General features: G+C 40.8%; 1 protein-coding gene across 4 annotated transcripts; it reads right to left on the bottom strand.

Annotated features, from left to right (window-relative positions):
- Positions 1 to 149: 149 nt before the first annotated feature.
- Positions 150 to 27,168, bottom strand: LOC136060256 (uncharacterized). Of its 4 annotated transcripts, XM_065754636.1 has the most exons (17): positions 26,945 to 27,168; positions 19,365 to 19,469; positions 17,932 to 18,018; positions 15,851 to 16,024; positions 14,461 to 14,609; positions 13,233 to 13,409; positions 12,209 to 12,635; positions 11,846 to 12,008; positions 9,111 to 9,222; positions 7,872 to 7,962; positions 7,664 to 7,750; positions 6,758 to 6,910; positions 5,317 to 5,446; positions 5,161 to 5,193; positions 3,400 to 3,503; positions 2,485 to 2,568; positions 150 to 493 (listed from the first exon to the last, which is right to left on the bottom strand). In XM_065754636.1, exons 1-17 carry the CDS (start codon positions 26,978 to 26,980, stop codon positions 389 to 391), a joined length of 2,217 nt encoding a protein of 738 aa, XP_065610708.1. In that variant the 5' UTR covers positions 26,981 to 27,168; the 3' UTR covers positions 150 to 388. The 4 variants fall into 4 exon arrangements, 3 of the variants coding, with proteins under 3 accessions (XP_065610708.1, XP_065610709.1, XP_065610710.1); XM_065754637.1 differs by lacking the exon at positions 5,161 to 5,193; XM_065754638.1 differs by lacking the exon at positions 19,365 to 19,469.
- Between the last annotated feature and the right edge of the window lie 730 nt (positions 27,169 to 27,898).

The raw sequence follows: 27,898 nt of genomic DNA, 5'->3' as shown, positions 1-27,898 counted from the left end.
AAAACCCATCAGTTTCCTTCTCTATTATTTTTGTTGGCTGATAGGTTTGGGGGTGTTTGCTTTTTTGTTTGTTTGTTTTTAATATGTATCAGAGACACTAGCTTTGGTATTTGCTTTTAGTTCATACCTTTACAGTTTTACATAATTTACAGTTATCTGTGGGTATATACATAGAAAAATGTGAAGCAGTCTCCTAAGCAATCTGTGATCCCACAGGTCTAATATCACTTGCAAAACTACACATTAGAAATGGAATATATCTTTAAATTGAACTATGCTGCTGTACAAACTATATGGATTGCTCACCTTACTGGTAGGACAACTTTCAAAACAACTAACTTAAACATACACTTCTCTTTCCCTCCTCTCTTTATGAGTAGTGTTGTCCTTATTGCATGACTTCAGCACAGGCCTTCCTAAACTCCATAATGAATGAAGATATCCATCCAAATAGCTCCTGAGAGTCCAGATCTTGTGGTTCCCCAAATTTTACCTGTAAATTCAAAAGAGAAAAATTCATAACATTAATATTATCCAAATAAATCAGTGTCCAAGATCATAACGTAATGAGAAGAGCAAGAAAAAGGTTCAATCCTTTCGTTATCATTATTAAGCAGAAAACTTAGAGCTGGCTAAAATACCCATTAAACTGAGATCCAAAACATCTGAAGCAGAAGTGGCCCAGGGAGCTGTCCTTAAATTACCACAGTAACTTGTTTCCTGCTTTTCTGTACAAACCCACTTCTCTGGCTGTACTGCGGATCTATCACCAAAGAGGAGAAAACCAATATATTGCAAAGGTTCCTGGTTTTGCAGGTTTTCTTTTAGATGAACCCATCCCTAAAAGAAAATCAGTATATTAGAGGGATGGTTTGCATCCACCATGGAATCATGGTGAAGATGGTAGCACCAGATTTAAGCCAAAATGTTTTAATTCTTTGGCATTTTGTTTTACAAACAAAAAAAAAAATCTTGTTAATGTGGGTATTTTGGAAGAAAAGTTAATCCATCAAGGAGGCACTGTTCGCTTTTCTCTTCACTTGAAAAAGCTGAACAGATTGGAAGATTTTCAAAAGCAACCTGAATTTTGGCATCGTGTTTGCTCTACTGCAAAACAAGAGGTGGAAGGCAGTCATACCACAAAATTAATTGCTAGGATTGGGATTTCTGCATTAATTAAAATCACTCCCACGTGCGTTTTCCAGTTCTAGGACAGAAAAGTATTTTTAGTCTTAAAATTGTTGCTGAGGTTTAATTCAAGAGGTTTGTCATCATTTCCAAAGATCCACCTTAATGGTATCAGTGAGTTAAAGCATTTAAAATGGTTTTTCTAATTGAATAGAAGATGTATAAAGAACGTGATCCAAAGTTTTCCATGAAAGGTTTAAAAAGACATCTTGTGTTGCAACAACTTCTTGTCTTGTTCTTCTATGTCTACCACATAACCAGGAGGTACAGCTCTCCCAAGGCTGAGCAGCAGTGTAGTTGTATTTCCACATCACAGATTGTAGCTGAGCATAGGTGGGCAGGTTTGGACAGGTATGCATCATTTCCTGCACACCTAAGATGCTCTTAGGAGCAAACCCTCTGCCTGGAACATGGAAACTCACATATAATCCAGCCACAAAAACTTGCACATTAGCCAGCAATACCTGATTAATAGTTTGGCCTGTTGTGTTCCTAATTGCACCTCCTGGGTGCTCCAAGCTTTTGATCTTTGGCACACCTCACCACTCACCTACAGTGCACCATCAATCAAGCAGCAATGAGAGAGGCATTTCCTGGAGCTAACGACCATCTGCGAGAAGTTGATAGCTCACGGCTATTCCACAGGCAGTTACCTCCAATTTATTGTTGATTCCATAGAAGTGTCACATGCCAAGGTCATTATTGATCTTATAAGCAGAATATAAAATCACAAAGGTAGGCCTGTGGAGTTTTGTTTCATGAATAACGTGATTTCCATGGCTACCTTCAGCCCATTTCCACATCAGATAGTCCCCCAGGTGAGCCGGACTATTCCTTCATGGTGCTGTTCAGATGATGGCCTGGGCTTTGATCACCCATCCTGTTTTATATTTGCTTTACATTTTTGCTGCTTCATAAATATAGAAAAGGATCAGCCCAGCAAGAACATTATTTGGAAGAAATAAATCCATTCAAAGTGAGAGAAAATATGAAATGCCTACCTTTAGAAAATAAGGGGAAGGAAGGGATAAAACTTGAGATTCTGAACACACACTATGTTACATGTGTACTTTTGGATCATTAACACTTTAAAAGTGGACTATAAATCCTCAAGAATAACAGTCTTCCTTTCAAAACATTCCATCAGTGTTAGATATGATTGTTTGGGGTTTTTTTTCCTCTAGTTCCTATGGGCAGTATTATGATAAGTCACATGGAAGCATGGGAACTTCTGCATTTTTCTTCTTTTCTCAAGAAATTTAAATTTATTTCATTGCATTTTAATATGAGACGTACCAGTACACTGCTATAAAGCCTCTTCATTTCTTCACATCTTTTTGACAGCTGGGATAGATCCCCTTCATATTTCTGAATTAAATCCTGTAATAAAGTAGAACTTCTTAAATTGGCATAGGAGCATAATATTAGAGTAGATATTAAATAGTGAAAACAAGAGAATTCAAGTCAAAATTCTCACGTCACAAAAATTTCACATTTCACAGAAGATAAGCACACATCAAGCACATACATTTCCCTGCAAATATGAAGGCATCAAAGAAAAAGAGAAGAAAAGTCATTAGGCACTGCCTGGCCTTTTTGTGTGCAGGGAAACCACTCGCAGTTCCCAGCTTTTACTGAGTGAAAAACACCCTCCACTTCTGAAGCAATTTCTTAATCACTGTTCCTTTGTAACATACACATTTTAGATGAGTTAATATTTATTCAAGAAGCACACTGGGCTACCAGCACATCCTCAGCAGCCACTTCCACCATGTTCCCCAGCCCATCTCATTCTGCCATTAGCATGGGCAGAATCATTCTAGAACAACCTATAATCACAATTCAGTCTAGCTCTTGGGTGCTGCAACTCCATGCTATTTTCCCTGCAGTCTGAGGGCAGAGGGCGCTGCTACAAACTCATACATGCTCTGAAATTGCTGTTATTCCAAAGCACTTATTGTAGCTGACTGTGAAGCTATCTGCTCCTCATCTGCTACAGCCCATTTGCCTGTGAAGCAAAAGCAAGAGATACAGAAGCTCTGAAAAATTGTTCCCATGTCACAGTCTGTGGCATCGAATGCTATCAGAGAGAAATGAAAGTCTGCTTTTCCTCAGGTGCTCCCAATCCATTGTCAGGGCAGGATTCAGCACAAACCAAGGAGGTTACTTATCTTCTATCTCCAGCCCACAGTAAGTTTGGATTAAAGTTACCTTTAGTTCTCTGCAGAACTGTGACTCCTGGGGTGTTGCCTTGCTTGTCCTGGGTTTGATAAGCCGCCTGCACTGAGTGACATTTTCCAACTCCTTTTTTAGAACTAACAAAGGAGAAAGAAAATGAGAAAATTCATGAGCATGCATTTGTGTCCAGAGGAGTGCAAATGTCTAATTTATAAGAGACATAAAAACTAGGAGACTGTGAGTCTATAATATGTTTATCTAGAAATATTTAATTTCTGTTTTAAAATAGAAATACTAAAGGAAGCATGGATCTTATGGGAAAGAAATAGTATGTGATCACCCCACAAGCAATTGCATAGTAATGAAGAGATCAATAGTGCGGTTATGCAGCAGCTGTAAATGAAACGATGTTCCCTTTCTGTATAGAAAATTCAGGCTTTCATTAAAGATAAAAGAACAAAATTTCTCCTCTTTGTAACAGTAAGAAATCTTGCCAGTTGGCAGCAAGTCCTATACCAGATTGCCACTGTGAGAGCTTTGGCTATTTGGAATGGGGGGAGGACACATCCTTTGATGCAGTGACTCGATCCTGAACTGGCTCAGGATGCAGCTGTGTCCTTCACTTCTCTTGCTCGTGAGCTACACACAGTGCACGAGCCCCTGGACTTGCCTTGAACAACCTGGTGTGAAAGGCTGGTTCAGAGGCATTCCGTTAACCTCTTTCCCTATCTGCTCTGTGGAAGAATACTTGGAAGATAAGAGAGATCTAAAGTGGTTCCATCGGAAATTCAGGAGGGAAGAAGTCTGTTAATCTCCTCCAGGTTTCCTAGCTCCTCTCATTTGATAGCTCCCAGCAGCTGTACTGTATCTCCCATGTGTGTTGCACCACTCAACTGTACCAACATTGATTCTAGAGGACACAAATGACTGAAGGTAAACAGTGATTGTGTGTACATATATCCATCTGCCTCTATATTCCTAAAAACTTGATTGGCATTTCTTGGAACAAAATAAAAGCTGCCTTTGGTAGCATCGAGTTAGATGTCTGGCTGATTCCCCGAGCCCAGCAAAATGGGGACAAGGGTTTTTCAAAGCCAAAAGCTGAGAGTGATGGTCATTTAGGCTTGTTATGAAAAGCTGAAATGGGATTTACTAGTCTGTGGTGACATTTTGTCGATGTTCATGTCACATTTTCAATTTTCCATGCAGTGTAAGTTATTTTTATCCACATAGGTACCTTCTCTGTCAGCTACCTCCATCACTCTAAAACCCATTGACTGCTCCGGTCACCTTACCATGCTGTTCAAAGTTGTAGATGTCTCCCAAAATCTGTCTTACATTTGAGTGAATTCATTCTGTCTTCTCCTACTGACTTCACTGCTGTAGGACTCCTTTCTGTAGATGGACTCCAGTTTGGTTCAAAGACATTCTTGAACTTCACTGCTGAACTGTGCTAAGGTTCCTCCTGCTGCACTGGCTGCTCTGAGGCAATCTTACTGCAATAACTGGGACAGTGCTCATATCACTAACATCTGTAGCTTAAAATAAACTCTATTTACCATGGGCAGGATACATTTCTTATTTTTCTGATCCACCTGGGCATGCTTTATTATTTCTTTTTAAAAATTCTTCACAGTAAAATGCCAGGTTAAATATCACCATAGCAACACCTTACCTCAGTATTTGTATATTTACCTCTCTTTACAAACTACAGAAGTGCAATGGAAACCTGTTCCAAATGACTGCACCGAGTATGAAAATCACTCTCTGAATTTAGAAACCACATTTACATACCATCAACTTCAGCACTTAGACCCTTCATGGAAGCTGGAGAGGAAGAGAGATGGGAAAACATGCCATTAAATATCACTCACACTTTGGGATGGAAGTTCCAACAAAAGTTGAGGAGTTCCATTATTTGGTGGCTTTTTCCCCCCTCCCTCCTCTTACCATCAGGAACAGCTTCAAATTCTGTCAGTTCCTGAGAAAATTTCACCAGATCAGGCTCGTGGAAGGAGATCTGCTCCACAAGGGCATGAAGCAAGGTGAACGTCCTCTCCTTGCCCCGCAGCAGAGATAACTGCAAATCGAATGGAGCAGTAACTGACAGACTGAGCTACTACACTTCAACAATAAATAAATAAATAAAGCAGCAGCAGAGATGTTGATAGCTCCTGGGTAAATCTGACAAGAATAGAAAACACAATGAAATTAAACTTCTCCTTTTCACTCTGCTGCTTCTCAGACATTCTCGATTAAGATCAAACTTTATGCTTTCATATCCGTTCACCTTCATTGTGTTTTGTGTTTTCCTATTCTCACATCCTTAATAACTTAAGGTATCCTAAGTGATTGCAACTCATTTTGGTCCTCCAAACAGAGCCATCATCCCTTCCCACGTAAAAGCAGTGTGCTGTGTTCATGAAGGCAGTAAAGCTCCTTAATTGAATCTGGGAAGATGCTCTGTGGCAGAAAACGATTTTGTTGGCATTTTTCATTATGATAGATACTGTATTACAACTGTTATTAAAAAAAATAAAAAAAAGTTGTGTCAAAGAATTGCCACTGGAGTTATAAATCACTCACTCACTCATATATTATAGTCTCCAGTTGGAAAAGATATCTTAAAACAAACAAATATATATATAATAAAATTTTCCTCTCTTCTACTTACACACCAGGCATAGATGATGTTTTTTTCATAGAGCATATCTGTGTTAAGAAAGACAAAATATCACAGCAGCTACCACCCTCCACATCCATTCATCCAGGAGAGCACTGGTGGGATAGGGGTTGTTAGAACCATTAAACCAGGCTAAGTTCCCTCCCTTTGCATTTATTCATTTACTTATACTCCACTCTTGGAACTTAAAGCTGCATAGGCCCACTTGTTGCAGAAGAGCATTGCATTAGAGCAAAAAAAAAGCACTAAGGAATGATTCCACCGCAGAAAGAATGCTGCAGCTACAGCCTGTGAATAGAGAAATGAAACAGGTCTGTGTTACGGTGCTCTGCACAGAGCTGCAGGACACTCTTTAAGCCAGGGCCTGCAGTTCAGATGTCTCTTCTAGCCAGGGGATCTCAATATCAGGGCTGTCAGCATTCTGATGCTCTCCCTCACTAGAAACACTGCACATTCAACACTGCAATGCCCCCACCCCGCCAGTGCCGCTGTGTGAAATGGGGAAATGCATCTTGTTACACTGCACATTACAGAATACATTATTGAAGAGGAGTTTGTTTCTGGTGTAACCAAGAGCCGATGTTAAAATGTTAGCTACTCATTAAAAATCATCGCCTTTCTCCACACTCAGGGCAAAACCGAGGTAATGCTAATGGCTAGCATACATTGTAATATGATGACTTAGTGAAAAGAAAAATATTTACTCACTTTGGCCAAAGATGACAATCGAAATCCTTTCGCCTTTTCTTTTCCGGCATTTTCATTTAAATGGTTTCCAATGGCTAAAATGTACTCCAAGACAGCAATAAATTTCTGGCTGGAATGCAGCTGCTTAGTTGCTTGGATTTTCTGGTTTATTAGCTGAAAGACACGAACGTCCAAGTGGAACAATGGTGCCCAGTCCTGTCCTTTGCCACTCCTCGTTGCCCCCACCTGAAGCAGGTCACACTGCTACCTTCCCATCCAGCTTCCTCTGGGGAAAGGACAGGGACTGTCAGGAAGGAGAGGTTATGTTCCCCAGCAAGGCAGTTGGTGCCTCAGATGGAGGTCAGATCCCCTGTGGCCACCAAACTAGCCCTGCCAAGAAAACTTCAACCTCATCTCTTAAAATGCTTCTGAAGAAGAAGTGTTTTGTTGTTTGAATGCACCAGATTGCTCCAAATGCCAAGCATCAGGGGAAGCAGATAGCCCGAAGCACAGTGTAAGGCTCTCCGTCCTTCACCTCTCTCTCGTTTACACCAGCTGAAGACTAATAAAAATTCTTGGTACAGTTTCCCTGCAATCAAATTTAGTACCAATTTCTGCTTTCCTGGGGACACCACCTCCCTTCTGGGCCAACAGACACAGGAGGTGGATTTATTTCCATCCAAGAAATGCTCTATTTTCAAAAAGTCTACGATTATTTTTACATCTGAACAGTACCACAAAATGTTACTTCTTACATCAGCCTGCCTGAGTCATTGCACTATTCATTGCTCACATTATGAACAGTGAAATATCTTGCTATAGTGCAAAAAAAACTTCCCCAGTCACACAGCTTTGAAAGGCACACCAAGGCTGCTGATGTTTAATTGGCTGATTTTGGTAACGAATGATGAAGCAGTCACTACTTACAGGCTCCAAATCTCCCATGCTCACTGGGAGTTCACGTATGGCAAGCAGGAGATCCAACCTCTGGCCTAAGTGTGGGATTTTACACATCTGCACAGAATTGAACAGAAAGGCTTGTAGGAAAAGATAGATAACAGTTCTTTGTAGTGGTTTTATCTGCAAGATGTTCTGGAAATAGCATGTAATGTGTTTTAATGCTGTGCCATCCTACCTCCAACATAAACTGATCGACTATATGCAGCTCTGAGGGGCACCCCCGGAATGATTGGTACTTCTCTGCATCTTTCGGTGTGAGCATGTATCTGCAAAATGAAAATCAGATGTCCTCTTCCTTGAACACTGCCATAAATGTCAAACAGCCATTCCACTCCACACATCAGAACCTCTTCCACTTTCTTGTTTTACATATTGCATGTTTATTCCTTAACCATCTTTTATAAATATTTGAGCCAGTGATGTAACAGAAGCTGTGGTCTGCAGCTACAGCTGCATTTCTGGAAACATCTATACACCCACAAGGCTTGAAAATAAGTCATTAGTGTTCATCTGCAGATCTACAGACAATTTACAATATTGTGGGTTATTTTGGAAATGGTAAAACAGTAGCAGAAGGGAAATAATGCTATACTATCCAAAGAGGTTCATTAATTCTGTGCATGATACACAATGCCTTACTTGAATATTCGGAGTCTTCCCCGTCCCTGCACTCTCAAGCTGTGCCCAAGACATTGCACACCATGGCATCAATTCTATACACTCCACGCCAGTTCTGCCTGTTCTCATCACTAAGAGCAGACACTGTTCTGCAAACTTAAACACTACTGTACCAATGAGGATCAGGCCAGAACTGAAAAACCAGGACTAAAGTCACTCCACAAAAAGTAGGCACATCAACAGTAAAAAAATAAAAATAAAAATAAAAAGAAGTTATTTACTTCTTCACTTTCTTTGCCAGTATCATGCTTTTTCTGAGTTTCTTTTATCAAAAAACTCAGTTTTCTCATTTCCACCTCACATTTTCATAACAACGTGTGTAAAGAAATGGCATGGCTATTGCCTTACATGGGGACTTGAAAGTGTGATGGAAACCTCTCCAGGAGCTGCTCCTTTCTTAGCTATTCAAAGAGACAGGATCCAAATGCCCCTTCCCCGAAATGTATTTCCTTCCTCATAATCATTATTTTGCTGCTGGTTGTGGTGGACTTTTGCATTTAAAGTTTCCAAAGTCAGAGCTTGGTTATAAATTCACAAGTCTCTGTCACTCAGAAACACTGCCCCTCGCAGTGAAGCTTCTGTAACACTTCTCGGTCTTCCTCATGTGTGCAACCCTCACATTTTATATATGGTAAGGATAGGTCCAGTGTCTCAGTAGCATCTGAATTTCCTGTTGTTTGCTTTCTCCAAAACATACCAATTTTTTATAAGTAAATAACTGATTCTGAAAGATTACCTTCGTAGTGTTGTAATCTGTTCATCTGTAAGTCCACCACACTCTTCATGTATAATATAAAGTTTTTCTTTCAGCTCACTTGGTTTTATACGGAAACTTTTAAGAAAAATGCCTGGGGAAAAGAAAATGATCCTTAGATTGTATGGAAGAAAATGCTCCATGGAAGGAAAAATCCCCCAAAGATTTCACATTTACTTTTCAGATTTAAAATAAAACAAAAACAAAGAGTTGCTGCTAGTGCTAAAGTAAAACTCAGTCTTCATATTTCCTTTAAACACACATGGAGTAGACAAGCAAAAATGCATTCATCAGAACTTAGTCAATGTTTGAGACAGAACTACCAAGATACTGTTATCAGAAGGCACTCGGGTGCTTATCATTATTATTATATATTTCTATTGCTTTCAGCTTTACAGTCAAAATATTTTTTCTCTGAATACAAATATCCCATATTGGCATATTATAGTACATTGATGGATGAAGAAATAAAGTTTTCCATTTGTTTTGATTTTGTTTTTTGCTTTGTTTAAATTTCTAGGGTTCCGAAGAAAGAGATTGGAAGTAATGCAACAAAAACGTAGGCAACACAGGAAACAAAAATTAATTACTGCCTGTTTCCATTGTTACCACCAAACGATAAAGAAGTGAAAAAGAAAGCACAAGGGAGTGAAAAGAAGGGACCAGCAGAGAAAGTAACTGCTTCTCAGTGATGGTGTGAAAGGTGTCCTAGAAGCCCTGCTAGTTCCTGAGCCCCACAAGGGGTTGGGAAGAACTCAGGAGGGATGCCTGTGATTTACCACATTTCTTTCTCCGATCCCAAAAGAGCACAGAGCTTTTCAGGTTATAGGAACTTGCAGTGGCCTGAATCAGCTAACAGGGGCTCAGGAGATCATTGGACAGTGGAGCATATACCTCTTATTCTTCCTCTGACACATCGTATTCTTCCTTTGACATGATGAAAATTGATTCTCATACAGAGAAACAAACACCCATCAAATCACAGGAGGTGACGTTTTGACTCTTAAGTCAGCTTTTCACCCGCAGGATTTCACAGTTTTGGATTAATATCCACCTCCCCACTTCTTTTCCTTTGTTAAAGGAAGGTATTTTTCTTGTTTCTCTTTCTGGTGCATTGTTCTCTGTGTAGCACAAGTTCACCTTGACAAGAAGCTACACGATAAGTTATCTTTTATTTGCATTCTACACCTTAGTGTGTAGATCTTCACTCTAATTTTTCTCTTGAGTTTGGACATCCACTCAAATTCTCAAGAAATTTTCACCTACTGGCATTTTGGGCCTTCAACTTTTTATTCATTAATTTAAGAACTGTGGTTTGCAGCTCGTGCAGGAAGATTAAACAGAATTCTGAGGATCTGAATAACTTTTGATCTGAGGACTGTCCATTGTAATAAATATATGTCAAAAATCTCATTGATGGGACTTTAAGGATAAGATTAAGGAATGGACACAATGTCTCAGTGAAAGAAGCACTAAGAGGAATAGGATCAAAAGAAAGAATAGTGCTATTTGCAAACCAAATGAAAGAAATTTCCTAAAAGAAACTGGAATAATTTATCAGATAAAAGTGCTATTACAGGGTTCTTTTTATCTAAAACAGGACTTTTGTATCACTCACTTCCTTTTAATCCTTCAAATCATCTGTCTGTGATTGCAATAATTCCAACAAGTCATTTCCATTTACAGTTCCCAGTTAAAACTTCCCAGTCTCCAAAGTACATTCTCTCTTATCAATATTCATAAAGTTGAAATCGTTTAAACTTCAAAATGAATACCCTTGAATTCTTTACACATGTAGCATTTCTTAAAACTGTGCTAACTTATAGATTTTGGGTTTTTTTTGAAAACCATCTTAGCAAAAAATCAGAGCAGTCTTTGAAGATCAATTATGAATTTCTGGAGTCTGGCAGCCCTGTCTGTGGCAGGGAAGCTGGAACCCAATGATCCTTGGGGTCCCTTCCAACCCAAGACATCCTATGATTCTATGATTCAACTCCTGCTTATTTAATATCTGTTACTTCTCATTAGAGTCTCTAAAAGAACTTTATATCGTGTCATCATTAAGAGCAGAACTACATGCTGAACCCTTCTGTTAGCTGTGAAAGCCTGTTGTAGATCAGGCCTTCAGCAGAATCATACCCAGGTTACGAGAGGGAAGAATCCAGATCTTGATCATTCAGGACAATCACAGACAAAACTATCTGAGTCACCCTGGCAAAGGTGAGCAGAGCTCCTCTGAGCTGGTGTGTAGCTGGCTCAGGGCTTCTCACACCAACCCACTTCAACCTGCATGAAATCAGTGTAGCAGACTGAGCACAGCATTCAGTGCCAGCTGTGAAGCTGGTGTCTGCTGACTTGTTTCACCTGGCCAGCTCACATTCAGAAAGCCGTTCAGGTCCCACTTTTAACACTGACGTCACAGATGTCATATATGATGATAAATATCTGCCCTAAGATGACAGCATCACAGCTGGAGGGTCGTCACACAGGAAGAGAAACGTGGTACTTCTACTCTGCATCATGAAGGACCACGTTTACAGAACTGAAGCAGGAGGTCTATGTTCACAAATGAGTTGAGTGGCACTAAGTTACACGGCGATTTAGAAACAAGATATCTTCTTTTACCCACCAAACTGTAGAAATGATGAATAGAAAATGCATACCAGTCTCACCCCAGGCATTCAAATGGGAGCAGCAGTTATTATTATTAAACTTACTGAAGTTATGTGCAACTTTTCGATCTAACATGATGTGCTGATTCACTGAAGGTTCACTGCCTGAAAACACTGCCACATCCTGGATCTGGAACTGCTCGCAGAGTCTGGATGCATCTATCTTTTTCTTGCCTAGGTCACAAGACCCCCAAATGGATTTTTGAATCTAAAAACATAGGGGTGACAGGGAAAACAGAAAGCCAGAAGAGCAGGGTCAACTCTGTTCCATTCTGAACACACGAAGAGCATCCAAGTCATTTTCTGTCATTTTCTAGCTCAATTTTTACAGCAACTATGCATGTAATCCAGGCTACTTTATTATTATTATCATTATTATTCAGCAGCTACTGTCAATTTCACTCTCACCTTATCACAAGGAACTACATCCCAGTGAAAGGCTTTGGTTCTCTTTGCCAAGGGAGAAAGGCTGCAGGACTGGGAGAACGCAGGTGGAGCTGGTGGCACCACTGCCTTACTTGTGGGAACTGGAGTAGGTGATGATGCTGGGGCTATGTCCCCCTTTGCAGGCTTTGTCTGGGAGCTTGGAGGCTTGTTCAGACTGGTCGTTGCAGCACTCACACCAAAACAGAGGGCTTCCTCTTTCTGTTCATTCAGAGCTACAGTGACGTTCTCATAATCAGCTTCAGAGGAGGTGTCTCCTTGAGATTCTTCCTGGGACAAGGAGCCAACCTTGCACAGCTGACAGTACCTCTCTATGAGAGACATCCATTCATTCTGGAGCTTGCTGACATTCTCTGTCATGTTATTTTGGACAGTAAAGGGTATTCGAAACCTGAAAATTAAGAATGTCATATGTAAATATAAGGAAGCGTAAATAACACGCTGAGTAATATAACCACAGATATTTCTTATTTAAGCAGAAGGACATTCAGCACCCTTACTTGCCAAAAGGAGTCCAGTGCTGCTGACTCCAACCTTTTCAGAGTTAATTGCTTACATGCCTAAGGTTACAGAGCTGAAGTTTTGCTATACATTGACTTTGCAGTGCAGTTACCTCTACCTTGGGGGAAGGTGAATGGAGTGCTAAGACTTACCAAGCTCGGTGATCAAGCTGGTCAGAACCTGCTCATACATCTGTCTAATCAATCAATTGATATGGCTCTTCATTGGCTCCTGACATGACAGCTGGATGAGTCTGTGTGGACACTGTTTCAATGCATCTTCTCAATTCTACAATATAGTACTCGTTATTCCTCCTTAAAATACTCATCAGATCACTGCAAGGCTATGGGAGGGGTTACCTACATAAATCTGATGGTCTTATTTCTCCCCTGCTGAATTCTGTTTCAGAGCACTATGATTCTCTATTGCCTGACATTGTTTTCAATTGTTCTGCTTTATCAAAGTATTAATTACCAGCTATACTTACAAATAATTGTGTCCTTTGGTCTGGACCGAAAAAGTACCACATTCATTCTCCTTGCTGACACTCACATTACCACCTGACAGATGAATTGTATTCATTGCAAGGCATGCATTCTTGCTCTCTCCTCCCAGACCTATGCAATACAAAGTCAGTTCTCCTTCACGTAGTTGTACAAAGTGCCTGCAGGGCAGGGAATGAAGATACAGTTCATTTGTTACTGTCTACTTATTTATACAATCCTTATCTTTGTTAAGGCATTTTCTATTGTCAGTAAGACTCCACGTTTTTCCATCCTATTCCTCCACAAGGACTGATCCTGCTCCCCTCATTCCCACAGCTCTCTGAGGAGAAGGCAGGCACAATGCTCTCAGGGGTTTCCATCAGAAGTCACAGTGCCCACGTGCAGTCATTACCTGTTCTAATGCCAAATTATTCCCTGCAGAAATCATCAGACCATGCACAGTTTCTTTCACAGCAGAATCCCCTGCTTCAGTCTCTTCTAAGATTCAGCTGTGGTGTTTGTGCCAAAGGTCTCACATTCAACAGGTGTGGGGCTTTACCATGTATGTATTTTATTCTTATTTCAGAATTCACATTCTCCTTTTTCCTGGGGGTTACTGCATTTCTTTATCATTCTGGCATTCCCCTCTGCACTCTCTAAGGTGTGGTCATTGGTTAAAGGTTTTATATGAGGAATTTAAACAAGTTTTCTGGCACCAGAATATAAAATACGACTTGCATTTACTCCCACATAAACAGTCAAAGTGATAAGGACTGTTCACAGAGCTGGCCATTATATCAATCTCTCCTTTCTTGGAAGCAGGGACATCAATGTTTTTCCAGATGTTTCCACCATTATTTACTTTGCCAAAAAGAGAGAGGATTGATATCAAGCGGAAAGCAAGAAGGCTTTGCTTCACGAGATAAATAAAAATCAGTTTTTCTTTGCCAACAAACTTGTTAAATGTTGAAAGGTAACAAACCAAACAAAATGGGGATAGTGCTTACAAGACATATAGCAGAAGCCTTTTAAAAGCAATTACAATCATTTTATGAGAACTGTGAAATCTTTTGCTATAATTGCCCTGTGCAGATAATTACAACATTAATTTTTTTTCATGAGCTTTCTCTAGATGTACTTTTTTTCTCTCCTCTCACTTGTTAGTGTGAGCCGTGTGAGACCACAGAAGAGCAGGTGTTTTAGAAAGTATGCTCAGAAGAAGGTTCATACTTCACCCATCCTGTGGATATAAAAGTGTCCTGCTGCAAATCCAGCACTCCTTCGTGCACCACGTCACACTCTGCAGCTCTCCCTGAGCAGGGCTCCCCCAGCCTCTTGCACGAGTTACTCTGCATCACTCTGCTCAACAGGTACATTATCTATAGCACAGGTGGCAGAGAGAGTGCATTTTCCATATTATTTCCCTCGAATCAGACAATAACTGGTGGATTTTTCTACAATAAAAATGATAGATAGCACTACAACAAGCACCCAAATAGGTAAAATAAATTACTATTGAACAAATAGGGTCTTTCTATGATGCTCTTCTGCTTAACTGCAATTCATCATTATGTCTACAGCCCCGAACCCATCAGTGCATGGAGAATGCAACTTGCTCTGGAGAGGTTACTGTGAAACTCAATTTTACTTCTTGAATTTGTGTACAAAGCAATCTAAGACAACCTAGTCTGTTGAGCTCAGTGCCAGGCCAAGGAGCACCTGACTGATTCGCTGTGAAATTTGGACTGAACCCAGCAAAAAAGTGAAAGCATGCCTACCTCTGTAGGGTAAAGGTGTTTAAAGCTCTCTTGTCATATAATCCCTCATCTGAGCATTATTGCTATGGAACAAGTGCACCTTTTTAAGTCCTTCTGCTAGATGCAATCTATGTTGGAAATAAGGCTAAACAACCACAAGTTGTCATTCATCTGGAATACAGATTTCTGGCCGTGTTGTGAGCTCTGAACTTCCCAAAGGACAAACCCCTCAGCAAAAAGCTTCTTACAAGTGGGTTACATCAGCAGTTTGGGCACAAACTCTACCATGTTTTTTAAGAGCCTTGACCAGAATTGTGCAGCTGACTTCAGCAGTGGAATGAGATGAGTGCCAAGAGCTGCCCATCCTGAGCACAGGCAGCACCTGCACTCACACAGAAGTCTAGTGCTCATATCACACCTTCCGTTTCTCCAGTCTCAGTTCAGCTTAATTACACTAATTACTTGGAGTATTTGAAGGAGTTGAAATCTCAAAGCAAAACAATTCATACAAAATAACCTCTCAGAAAACATCAATTAAAATTCAGCAGTACGTGACATCAGTTCTGTTCCCTTGACTTAATACAATCTCAAATCCACTGCATTCAAGGCACTGATGAAAAAAAGCATCCATTTTCATCCCACATCCTGAGCTGGCTGTACATCTGCAGTCTCAGTGGCCAAACTGTATCCTGAACTCACATTTTCTTTGTTCTGTGTACCAACATCTATAGAATAAAGGCGTACTACTTTTTTGATTGCACAATGCACAACATAACAATTCCTGCTAATGTCCGGAGCCTGCCAGGTGCTAGCATAATATTAGCTGTTATTTATAGCAATCTATCTCTGGCAGTGTACCTTACCTTCCTTTTATCATCAAGAGACACTGCTTCCAGCTCATAATCTTGTCGCCCATGAAACACAATGCTGAAGCGTCTTCTTTCAGAATCTTCACAGGATTTGACTTGTGAGAAAGGGAACTGTTTCTTAATAATTCCTTTTTCAATGTTAAAAATTGTCTTTGTGTTGAAATCAATCTGGAACAGAAAATTCTTGTTATTTGATTTTTGCTTCTCTTCGTTGGAAAGAGATTGTTCCAAATATTATCATGCAAAGCCATGCAAACCATGGGTTAGCCCAGCACATGTACCTATTGTGCCAGTGATTAGAATAAAAACTGCCATGCCCTCACAGTGATGATGTACTGTATTTGTTTTAGTTACAAAACAGATGCTCATTGAGACCAAGTTTCCGTATTTCTTTGGATGAGTATAAATCAGTTTATCACTCTGAAATGTGATTGTTTAATTCCCCTTTTCTTATGAAACTCAGTGCAGCAGCAGAGGTCACACGAACTAATGACATGACCGTCTCAGCAGAGACTCATTTACTGACCAGTTCATCCTACATCCAGCATTACAATGATGTGAAGGTGCTTATTTTTGTAACAGCAGTTTCTGTGTCAGGAAAAAAAGGCATTCTTGGGAGATTACCTTCTGACACGAGCATTATTGTCTTGAGATCTGATCTAACAAGATTTTTTTGCCCGAGCTTCTGTGTAGACATACACACGCATACAGAGCTGGAATAATACAATTAGCCACTAAAGTTATTCTTTGCTGCCACAGATAAAACAATTAAGAATTTATTGTTCCAAAATAAGATTATCATCACTCCACTGTGCAGTTTTATTGATAAAAAGTTCCCACTATCTCTTGTGTGTGCTCATCCCTGCTGAGCAGAAACAGTTTTGTCCATCAATAAGATGTGAACATTACCTCTGTGCTTTGCATCAGCACATGCAGCCCACAGAGGAGGAATTCAGATCTTGCCCGTGATAGACATTTACCTGTGGTCATGAATAATTTCCAGTATCTTTCATTCACGTGGTACAGACCATGCTAACCAATGCTAGTGCAGTGACCTCTTCCTCCTTTCTGCTTATCGTTGGAAATCTCCAGAGCAGCACCATGCTAGTTGTTATCTCTGACTTTTGAAGGCTGCTGGTAACTAGAGGACTGCAATTAAACTACTCTGAGTTTCCCAAACGACACGTTCCACGGCTATTATAGCTTTCTCCAGTTTTCCATCAGCTTTACATCTAAAAAAGTCATCTTTTAACTCCAAATATTTGTGGATATTGCAAGAAATAACATCATACTTTCTACAGCTGAGATGTAGTAAAGAAAACCCACCCTTTACTACTTTTAAGCTGCTGCATAATGTCAAAAAAAAAAAAAAAAAAGAAGAAAGGAGTTCACAGGGCAGAGTAACCAGAGATGAAATGCACACTCTGCCAAATGAAACTTTTCCCACAGAAATGTTTTACCATGCTTCACACAGTCTCAGTGAAGCAATAAAACAAAGTCTGCTTGTCAGAACCATGGAAAGATAGTCATCAATACAGTAAAACCAAAAAACCCTGTGAGCAGAGTCAGTCAGTGAGGTATTTACCTTCTCAGCAATGTTTGCATTTGAGCAAACAGCCAGACTGGGGAATGCAGCACTCCCCACACATACCGACTTGTCCAGGTCTGAAAACTGCAGTCCTCTCTGTATTATACACCACAGAGGCACAGTTTTAGGATCAAAACTGCACATTTCCTTAAAACCACCATCAGAACTTTTAAATACAGATCTGATGGTCCCCCTTTTCCTGTTCTTATCACATAGCTCTGCCAGAAGAGAAGGGTATAATGTGTGAAGCACATGCCCTGTGCAATCTGTGCTGAACAAATATCTATACCAACATAAGTATTATTTTAAAGTTAAATCCTTCATACAGTGCTTTCCATTCTCAACTGGAATGGAGTGAAGAGGAATGACTGCACTGAAGTCAACGAACCCTCTTCAGGTCCCACCTGTGGAGGCCCTGGTCCAGGGAAGCATAAGACTGGATCTCTTTTGGAGATATTTCTTCACAAGTAAGAACTATTTGAATTACCTGCAAAATTCGTTTCTGCCACCGATAGTGTTTGTATTTGTAGATACTGTAGTTAAATAGCGAGCCAGTTAGCAAATCCTGTGAGTCCTGAAAAAAAAAACAGAACAGAAATCAGCACGAGGCCCATAGTCTCTTATTTTTTGTCCACTCAAATACAATCATGTTGCCAGGGGAAATCTCCCCCAGTGAACATTGCTCAAACCAGGCTTTGTAGAAGTGCTCCATGTGGAGACCAGTGGAAGCACCCTCCTGGTCTGATCTTCACAAACACAAAATACCCACAGCTCCTGCTGGACTAATGAAGAGAGATTGCAGATTTTGGTGGAAAATGAAAGAGAGAGCAGAGAAGAGGAAGAAGAAGAAAAGAACAGAGTGCATGCAGTTGTACTAGGGACGTTTCCAAATACGTGACTGTGAGCCATTTATTGGATGCACTAACAAACAAAGGCTGTCCGTGATTTGAAGAAATGTATCTGTAAGCCCTCAGATGTGGTGCACTGAAATGGCAGATCTTTGCTCCTCGGTGTTGTGTGAGGGTACCTGATTTGTTATCTATCTCCTCAACCAGCTGTATGGCTTGCTGGGCTGGGGACTACTTTTCTAACCTTCAGGAAAACACAATCACAAGAAGGCCATGAGTCAGACACATTAAATTATATTTATTTCTTCTAAATAGTCATCACTAAAACTTCAGTGCAGCAGGAGTAGAAAAGGAACCCTTTCTCATCTAATTCTGAGGAGATGCAGCCACATAGTTTTACACTACTGAGCTAAACTTTTTTTGCCTTTCTGTAAAACACATGCCACTTCTTTACTAGTAGTTATTGTTGCTTCCCCTACTTCTTTCCAGCCAAGAAGTTAAGGAGTAGTTTAGAAATTTCTAATGATTCCAAAAAGCACCAGATTTATCTCTAAACTAATTTCTACCATGAAAATATCCTCAGATTTCACTCCTTGCAGGAGAGGGTCCAATGGGAGGGTGGTTTGGAAATCCAGACTAGAAAAGGAAATACTGGAAAGTTCTCCAAGAGATTCTCTGCTGATCCTACTGTGGTGATGATGGAGGGAGATCACAAAGCGAGATACTGGACTGAGAATAAGTAGAGGAATACAAGGCTGATTTATTAATGTACAGAACAGCAGCAGTAAAGCTGCTGTGGACACATCTGGTGTAGATTCAAATTATTTCATCCAGGTAATGACATGAATGTAACCACAGCACCTACGTGAGACATCCATAGGGTAGAACACAGGCAACCTGACTGTGGCAGCAGATCTTCACCAGACACATTTGGTCATAAATTGGAGTGTTTGCACAAATGGTGACTGCAGTTTGAAAGAAGGACAGACATGCTCCTAACATTCAATCAGGCTTTCCAGAACACGTTTGTACGTTTGAATGTCTTGCAAAATAAATCAAAGAGGGACCTTACCTTATCGGTATATACTTCTTTCTGTGCCAAATGCAGAGCTCCTTCGATGCTCACTTCTTTGTTTTTCACCATGTTCATAATTTTGAGGATTTTTTCCTGGCTCAACTGGAGAAAAGTCAATCAGATATTTTTAGAGACTGCTTTTTCATCTAGCTATTGAGGTTACAGACTGCTCATGATAGTCACAGCTGCACTATCTGCCATAAAATTGCAATTTCACTCGCATTTTATATTCTATCCTCAACCTACACAGTAAATATAATCTCCCTCTGAAACCTGGTGAGAGTCCACAAAATATCAAATACTCAGGGACCTTCACAATTTTAGAGGATGGGTGGTAATATCTGGAGACAGAACAGCCAGGAGGAAATCTCCTGAGTTAGAAAATCTGGCAAGAAGCAAAAACATCAATTTTGCATGCTTGCCAGTGTCTTACCCTTCGTGTAAAGGTCTGCATACAAAGAACATGAAAGCAAAATCAGACCATTAGAAATTTCAAGATGAAAAGGGGAGAAATTGATACCTACTACCAGGTACAGCTGTCACATGAACTTACCTAAATACATTAACAAGCAGACATTACACTTCCTCTTTCTTTGGCTCAAAAAATTGAGGTTGCACTTTCAATAGGCTTACACAGATTATTCTGTTACTCTAAAATGAACTGGGTGGGGACTGTTTTGCCAAACCAGAGCTGAACAAGGGCAGCAGAGTAACGGTGAGCCCAGGACTGCAGAGACTTGCACTGTATAAGCTCTTTCACAACCATTTGTAGGAATACAACAGACCCAAATATTCCCCACTGCTATGTCCATTCCTAAACAGGAGTAGAACTGTGAGCTTGGAAGGTGTGTAGATCAAAACCCAGGGCTAGGACAGGAGCTTCCTAAAATGCAGGAAGCCACGCACTGCCCCAGGGCCTAAATCCTTGCACCTATTGCTTATTCCAGGAGATGCCCTCAGGTTCAGATTTTACAGCCTACGGATAAAACCAGGACTAAAAGAAGAAGAAATATTTTGTTTTTAAAGCCTCAGAATTTTCAGTGCTAATATCAAGGTAACTTACGGCATAGCTCCTGGAGGCAAACTGCAGTGTGAACAGTAGAGGAAGACAAAAAGCAGTTTGGTAAATCCTTTGTACATGCTGAGGCACACAAGGTTCCTACAGTGACCTCCACATTCTGCATTTGAATTTTAAAAGGCCATATATTTACCTCACACCTACACTGTATACTATTAGATCTTAACAAGATAATTCCCCACTGAACAGGCTCTGTGTAAGCAAACAAGAACGTGGATATATCTGAGTTGGAAAATATAGTTTCCTTATGGCTAAATTCTGCCAGCTTTAAAGTGCAATACCCTATTTATACAAGGCTGCATTTCCTGGCAGAAAGTTGGGTGGTATTTTCTGCAGCTATCAGGCTCTTCTGTAAGGTAATGCATTCAAAGACTTTGCACCAGTGTGGAAATGATAACACAAAGAGAACATCATAGCTCTGTGCCAAAGACAATCAGACTCAAAGGATTCACCTTCACTACGGCACACTCGTAATGTAATACAGGAGTTTAATTTTCACCTGAATTTCACAGTGATGTTCAACAACACGACATTTTGTGTGCCTCTTTGGAAATGCTTCCTTAGAATGGTCAAAAAATAAAACAAATCAGGAGTTTCAGCTTCCAGTGATCCCTCTAGCAAGCAACCTCCATGCTCTGCAGCGTGCTGAGCACGGGGCACTTCAAAGCCTACCTTCCTGACAAATATTCAATCCCGGACTAAGGAACCTTACCACAGCTCGTCCCAAACCCCAAGATATTCTCTTGTAATTTCTCTGTTTCTGATTTGTGTTGCTGAAAATTTCCAAAAACCTTTCCCTTTCCTCGTGCAATGAGCAGAAATGAGTGCATTCTTAGCTCTACAAAATACAGAACTCTTTGTTGTTCACCAAAGCCTCCTTCACAACAGAATGAAGTTCTGACTTGGAAACAACAGGGGACATCTCTTAATTTTCTTGATAATACACGAAGTGAAATGTTTGCAAAAGAGAAGTAAATCGTTCTGTATATTGCAAAGTCAGGGAGCTGGGATAGTAAATGTGACAGCTAATGCACTCCCCAGGGAGTGCACAGAACGCAGCGTTTGGTCCAGGTTATTTTTAACAGGACCTTGTTGTTTTACTGTCTCTGTCAGCTCTCTCTGCACATCTGTTAGCAAGAGGGGAGGGGAAACACTTGAAAAGCCGACAGAGGCAAAAATGAAGGCACTTCTCAGCTTAGGAGATCAGTCAGAATTGCTTGTCAGAAACCTGCCTGGCTCGCTCAGGTTTTTGGCAGCCACGTGTTAGCGCGGTATTTTAACTTGCAGAGAGACTCGAGTAACAGATCCTGACCTTTATCGTTCTGTGTCTGCAGGGCTCTTCCTTCAGCACATCACAATTTTTGTAATGCTCATTTTTGTGTTTGTTTTCAATGTTGTTGTTGTTGTTGTTGTAGAAAAGAAATAAGTTTTGTCAAATTATCCACCGAAATGCCACGAAGTCAGATCGCCTTGTATCACCTAATAGAATGTGACTGGTGCAACCAAACAGAATGCTTCAGTACAAGGTTAGGCAAAAAAAAAAAGACTTGGAGAAGAAAAATTACTCTTTTCTACTATAAAACATTCACTTTAAGGAAATACATGAGATTGCACTAACAATATGCTCATTTGCCTGCCAGGTTTAAGAAGTTTGTTTAATACGGATTCAGTTTTCATTACCCTCCCAAAATTCATTCTGGCCACTTTACTGCTCTGAAAGAAAAATCAGTGCCCACAATTGAAGGAAGAGTGTGGGACTCCAGGAATTCTTTGCACATCCATTACTCTGCAGGGTCAAGTGTTAATATTTTTGCCCAAGATACAGTTTAGTAGCAAGATAAGAGATTTCTGGCTTATTCTTGGGCAGCTGCCCTTGCAGTACTTTACTGACCCCTTCCAGGGCTTCCTGCCACTCCTCACCTCACAGAGGCCCTAAGAAGTATGATGCTGCACGAAGACTGAATGCCATGGCAAATATTTTTGTAAAGATATGAGAAAGGTCTCCAAATCTTCTGAGCATCAGACAAGAAAGCGGGGTTAAAGCCACACCTGAAGAGCCATTTACAGCTCTTTGAACAGATCTGCAGGAGTCATGCAGAGCATGGGAAGCCACTCAGGCATAGGACAAGCTGATATCCTCCTGCGCCTGTTCTTATGCTCTTACACACACACACACACACCAGCCCACCTCCCCCAGCTGACCAGAGGGTCACTATGACTCCTCTGCAGTCAGCAGAGACCCCTGGGCACCTCTGAGTGGCAATTCAGACATGTAAGACCTGTCTCTTTTCCATTCCCCACAGAGGAATGTGAGCTACGTGACTTTTGCTCTGCTTATCCTTATTCTGTGGATCGTTTTGCCTGAATCATAACAATATGACAGTAGTAATCTAATGCAGAAAGACTCCTGGAATGCATGCCCAAACACCCGTGGAGATTCAGAGCGAGAAATCCAGCTGTCAGTCTGCTACACGTGGGATCACAGTTATTGCAAATAGCAACATGACTCAGTGAGACCTCATTTTGGGTTTACTTAGGTGAAGATCATAGCTAACATGCACTGAGCTCTATCACTTCCTGTGACAGCAAAGCCCAGCCATGCAGAAATCCTGCTCTCTGCACAAACAAGGAGATATTTCCATTCAAATCAAGTTTTTTTGTCGCTATTGCTAAGCATTCATTACACTTGGCCTTATTAAACATTAACAGTGCTAATCATTCTGCTCTGCTTGTTACAAGGGATGAGGGCCAACCCAGCTGTGGCTGCTGCTGTGCTGAGGGCTCTCTGCACTGCACAGAAGCATCACTCCAGCACCACCAGGGTCAGCCCTCCTAGAGCCAAGGGGACTCAGACCATGGGGGAAGAGCCAAGTCATGACTACTTATTTCTTTACGTAGGACTCATTAATTTCTTGGCATTCATCTGACTGAAAGCCGTTTGTCCACACAAGAACTGTGCAGCTTCAACACACATGCCTGATGTTTTTTTAATCCAGCATAGGGTAATATTTTCGCTCGTTTTGAAGTTCATGTTTTTAAACATGGAATTTAATAGTAGATTTTGGTTTTCATCTACAAAATCAGGTTGAAGTGGCTTAGAGTTAAAGCCTGCTGGGGGTTTTCTGCTCACTCAGTGCCTTCCAGCTACAGTACACATCACTTCTGCAAACCAAATACAGTGGAGAAACTTAATAAGTACCAGGATAAGATGCAGTGATGTACCTCTTATGAAATTTCAAGTAGCAGCTTCCCTCTCTGAGCTGTAGTTCTGAACAAAACAGGTTGTTGTTTTTTTCTTTTAAATCAAAGGCACTGGTTTATTTACTGTGGACATTTGCCTTCTTCACAGTCTCTCATAGAACACTGCCTGCATGCTGAACATGCCATCTATGTATTTTAAAGACAGCAGACACAATCTGGGTTGCCTTAAGAGTTCCAGCATAGTGTTATCAACTTTGATCTAACAGATTCATTTTCTCCATGCTCAAACTTGCCCCATAACGTACTACGTGGTCCCATATGTTTGCAGGGGAGTGAGTGTCTCCTATAGCTGGGGGTATCCAAAAACCTTTGCTTGTAATTTCCATGAAATATCAATAAAGATGACCGATGTGACATTTATATGTGGCAATACCATCTTTTGTAGCCAGTCATAGTGACAGACTAATGTTATTTGTCAAACAGCGGAGCTATTCATCAAATAAATTATGCATCTGTAATAATGTTTTGCATTATTTGTTCAGATCTAGAGCTGGCTGACTAATATCTGTCAACATTTATTCAAGGAAGGTATTAATCAAACAGGAGTTTGATTTCCCTACAAACACTGGAAATTCTGCCACTTTCAGTAGGAGCTGAAGGAGCTCAAACATACTTTAATTCAATTTATTATATTATGCATATTACATAGCCCCCACCAACCAGACCCACGCATTCTCCACAGGGCCCTCATGCTCCAGCAGCACTTGGAAGCCATGCTCAGGAAGCAATTACCAGAGACTCACTGTGAAAAACACAGAATATACTGAGTGGTGAGCAGGAGGTTGACTTCATTTTGTGCTGTTGGATGTTCTCACTAATGACTTGGTGATAAAATAGAGATCTTGTCTGTTAAATTTGCAGACTTGGACACGAAGGTGAAAAGAGCTACAATGGGTCTCGCTGCGTATTCAGACTGGGCCTGCTGATCTTGCCTCACACAGGAGGCAGACATTCCCAAGTTCCAAGGGGGTTTCAGATGGATGAAGGAAAAGTCAACTCTGATCCCCACACAGATGTTTGAGATTCTGTTTCTAAATAGAAATGCAGCCTCAGTGAAGGATGCGCTTATGCAGCACATCTCAACCAGCAGTTCTGCAGAACCTGCAAACATTTAGTTCAAAACAACAGCAGAACCAAACGAGCTGAACTGCCTCAAGTCCTCTGCTCTGACCAACACTGCCACAGCGAGAAGCAGATTGATCCCAACCCACAGTCCAGCAGGACTGAGCACCCAATGGGGAAACAAAGTGTTCCAAAGCCTTCCAAGGTCCAGAGAAAATCAGATTTCCTTTTTGTTGCCCAATGAAAACAGCCCATCTCCAAAGCTACAGAAGCACTTTCTGAGCCTGGGTACGTGTCTATGAATAAATATGTCAGAAGATATGGAATCCTTATCTAAATGGAATTAATCCCATGACACACACACACGTACATTTATATATACACCCAGTGAAAATCTGCCTTAAGTTTCCTTGGAAAAGAACTGAAAATGAAAAGGTCATCCAAGAAAGGTGGCCCTTAACTAAAAGTCCAACAAAAATTGTATGGGAAAACCACGGGGATGAAGCACTTTTAAAGTGGTTGATTAAAGCAAAGCGAAGTGAAAAAGCAAAAGAGCTGACAGATGTTCCACAGTACTATCCGTCCTTGGAAGACTTAGATTAATAGTCTCAGGGAGACATATAATCAAATCTTAAGATTTCACAGAAAAACTTCAGATGTTTTTCTCAGGCTCAGTTCAGCTTCGCAAATCTTTTGGTGAACGTACAACCTGAGCATTGTGCATGTGCTTTACAGTGGGCCCTGGGGAGGGAAGGAAAGGAAAAAGTACCACCATCTGGTTATGGTTTCCTGTTCTCTGATTCTCATCTGTGTAAACCCTTTCTGGTAGCAAATATTTGGCCATTTCTTGCCCCAACCTCCCTGAAATAAGAAATAAGAGCAATGATTTGTAAGCTGCACATCATGCTGTGCTTAGCACGTGAGTGCCGAGCAGTAAACACATGGACATGTAGATAGTGAGGAAAGGGAAAATGCTTTGGGACTGGATTTGTGTCCTTTCAATCCCACTGTCACCAACAGCTTCTCCAGATAGACACTAGTCCCTCCGCATGTCGGTGTAAGGAACAGTGCCAGACAGGACAAGAGTTTAATCACATTTCAGCTGTTATTAATTCAGGTGAAACAACTAAAATCTGTCAAGCTAGGTGACTCAGACTTTGCATGACCTATTACATTGCCCTCAACAAAATTTTCAAAAGCCATACACACTGATGTTGCAGGGTGGGAACCAAATGCAGAAATTTGGCCTGTGCCCTTTTTCCTCCGTGAGAACTCTGTGAGCAATAAAAAGGCTTTGTTCTCATTTTTGCAATAGCCCTGGGTTTGCCTGGAGCTTCACCTCACAAACCTTTCTGTGAACATCTCACACTTCTCAGTGAAAAGTGGGATCACGCAGACAGGACAGGATTCTCCTCAGCTCTCCCATTCTTCTCAAAGCACGCAGGAACTGAAAGCCACGCCACGCTGGGGACTTGCTCAGGACCAAGCACTCCATCCCACCTTCAGCCTACATGTAACACACCCGTTCCTTCCACCAATTGCTCTTTACCCCAGGGACTCTCCACCAGTACATGCTATCAGGTTTTCCCAGTAAAAAGGGAATTTTCCACCATTTGTTTCTCCAGGTAGCAGACTTTCATGCATGCAAGTATTGAAACAAGTAGAATGCTACAAAGACTACAAATCTTGCAGGAATACCCCAACAAATTCAGTAGTGCTGCAAGCTGATGCATAGTCACTTCTAGCATATCAGTTCTATGAAATACCAGCATGATTATCAAAAATTGTAGTTGCCTACAGTACAAGACATTTTTTCCCCCATTATTTTATGGAAATTCTTAGTGCGGATAATATACAGTATTAATAAATCCTCCCTAACAGCTGTAGAAAGACTGGTTTCCTTCCTTTGTCCCTTTTTCATATCAGAAAACCCTTGCACATTTCAAATGTGCCCAGTCCAAAAACACGCTGTTTTGTAGCCACCATCCTCAAACGATTTCTGATCTATTAAACCATTCTAAGCTCGTATCACATCGTAATGCATTACACTAAACAATCCACTGCAAAGTTCCTACCAACAAAATGCAGAGACACTGTCAGTCTCTGGCACACCATCGCATCTGTTACACACAACGAAGAGCAATTCCACATGACCCATCACTGCTTCTCCCCTTACCTGGGAAAAAGAGTCCTGTGTTCTCGTGTTATCCATGGCTGGGAAGATTCCTTGTTTCACCAGCACCCCATTGGGTTACAGACTATTAATTAATCACACCTGCTTTTCCCCAGTGCTGCTCCTCTTTTTGCTCTGCCTCTCTCATGAAATCTTGCAGCCCACAGTTTTTATTAAGCCTTACTTCCTTTTATGAGGAACTGAAAGAAACAATAACGACGCTTTGCTTCCTTACAGCAGCTCTGTGAAAAGACAAAAAAGTAGAAGTTGTTTGCTTTTCTTGAGCTGATATTTATGTTCCAGAGACTTCCTGAAGTCGCTGAGCCATGAATGTTAATGTTATGATCTATTGCAGCACACTGGATCTATCTGAACAACCAACACGTTCATTACCAAAACGAATTCCACACTCAGTGTAGAAAAGTTTGCCTGAGAAACTGCAAATACAAAGCTTGATTTTCACAGCCATATGTCTACACACAGCAGCCACTGTTAGCATACATCTTCAAACTCCAGCACGAGTACATGCACCAGGATCAAAGCACAAACACACCTGCAGGTTCTCATATAAGATTGTTGTAAAAGTCAGCAGCACTTTAAATTCTGCCTTTGTAATCTGCATTGGAGGAGAAAATCTAGCTATTGGAAGAGCAAATAATCAGCAAGGCATTCCTGAAATCTTACTGCACATCTGGCAGGTTTTGGTTAGAAGGTACAGACAAAATGCACATTAGTTTTCCCACCCGTATGTGGTGACTTCTATCCAGACACAAGAAACGTGAAAACTAATTGTAGCTCTGACTAGATACAGATGAGAGAGAGATTCCTGACAGTTTAGAATTCCTTGTACTCTAAAGTCAGGCAAAAAAGGGAAAATCAAATGTGTATATGTATATATATTTTTTTTTCCCACAAATTGTATTTTAAAAGTTGTGCCAGGAACTGAAAAAAGAAGTC

This window comes from Cyrtonyx montezumae, unplaced genomic scaffold (assembly GCF_038088225.1).
Source record: "Cyrtonyx montezumae isolate F1298 unplaced genomic scaffold, pur_monq_1.0 scaffold_9, whole genome shotgun sequence".
NCBI classification, from domain to species: domain Eukaryota; kingdom Metazoa; phylum Chordata; class Aves; order Galliformes; family Odontophoridae; genus Cyrtonyx; species Cyrtonyx montezumae.
The sequence above is the reverse complement of the archived record's forward strand: the minus strand, read 5'-3'. Positions and strand labels throughout refer to the sequence as shown.

Coding starts and splice junctions, on each gene's coding strand:
- LOC136060256 (XM_065754636.1), bottom strand. CDS start 26,980: ATGGATAACACGAGAACACAGGACTCTTTTTCCCAG. Junction 6,911..7,663: donor GCATGGGAGATTTGGAGCCT/GTAAGTAGTGAC, acceptor CGTGTCTTTCAG/CTAATAAACCAGAAAATCCA. Junction 3,504..5,160: donor TCTAAGTGCTGAAGTTGATG/GTATGTAAATGT, acceptor CTCCTTTGTTAG/TTCTAAAAAAGGAGTTGGAA.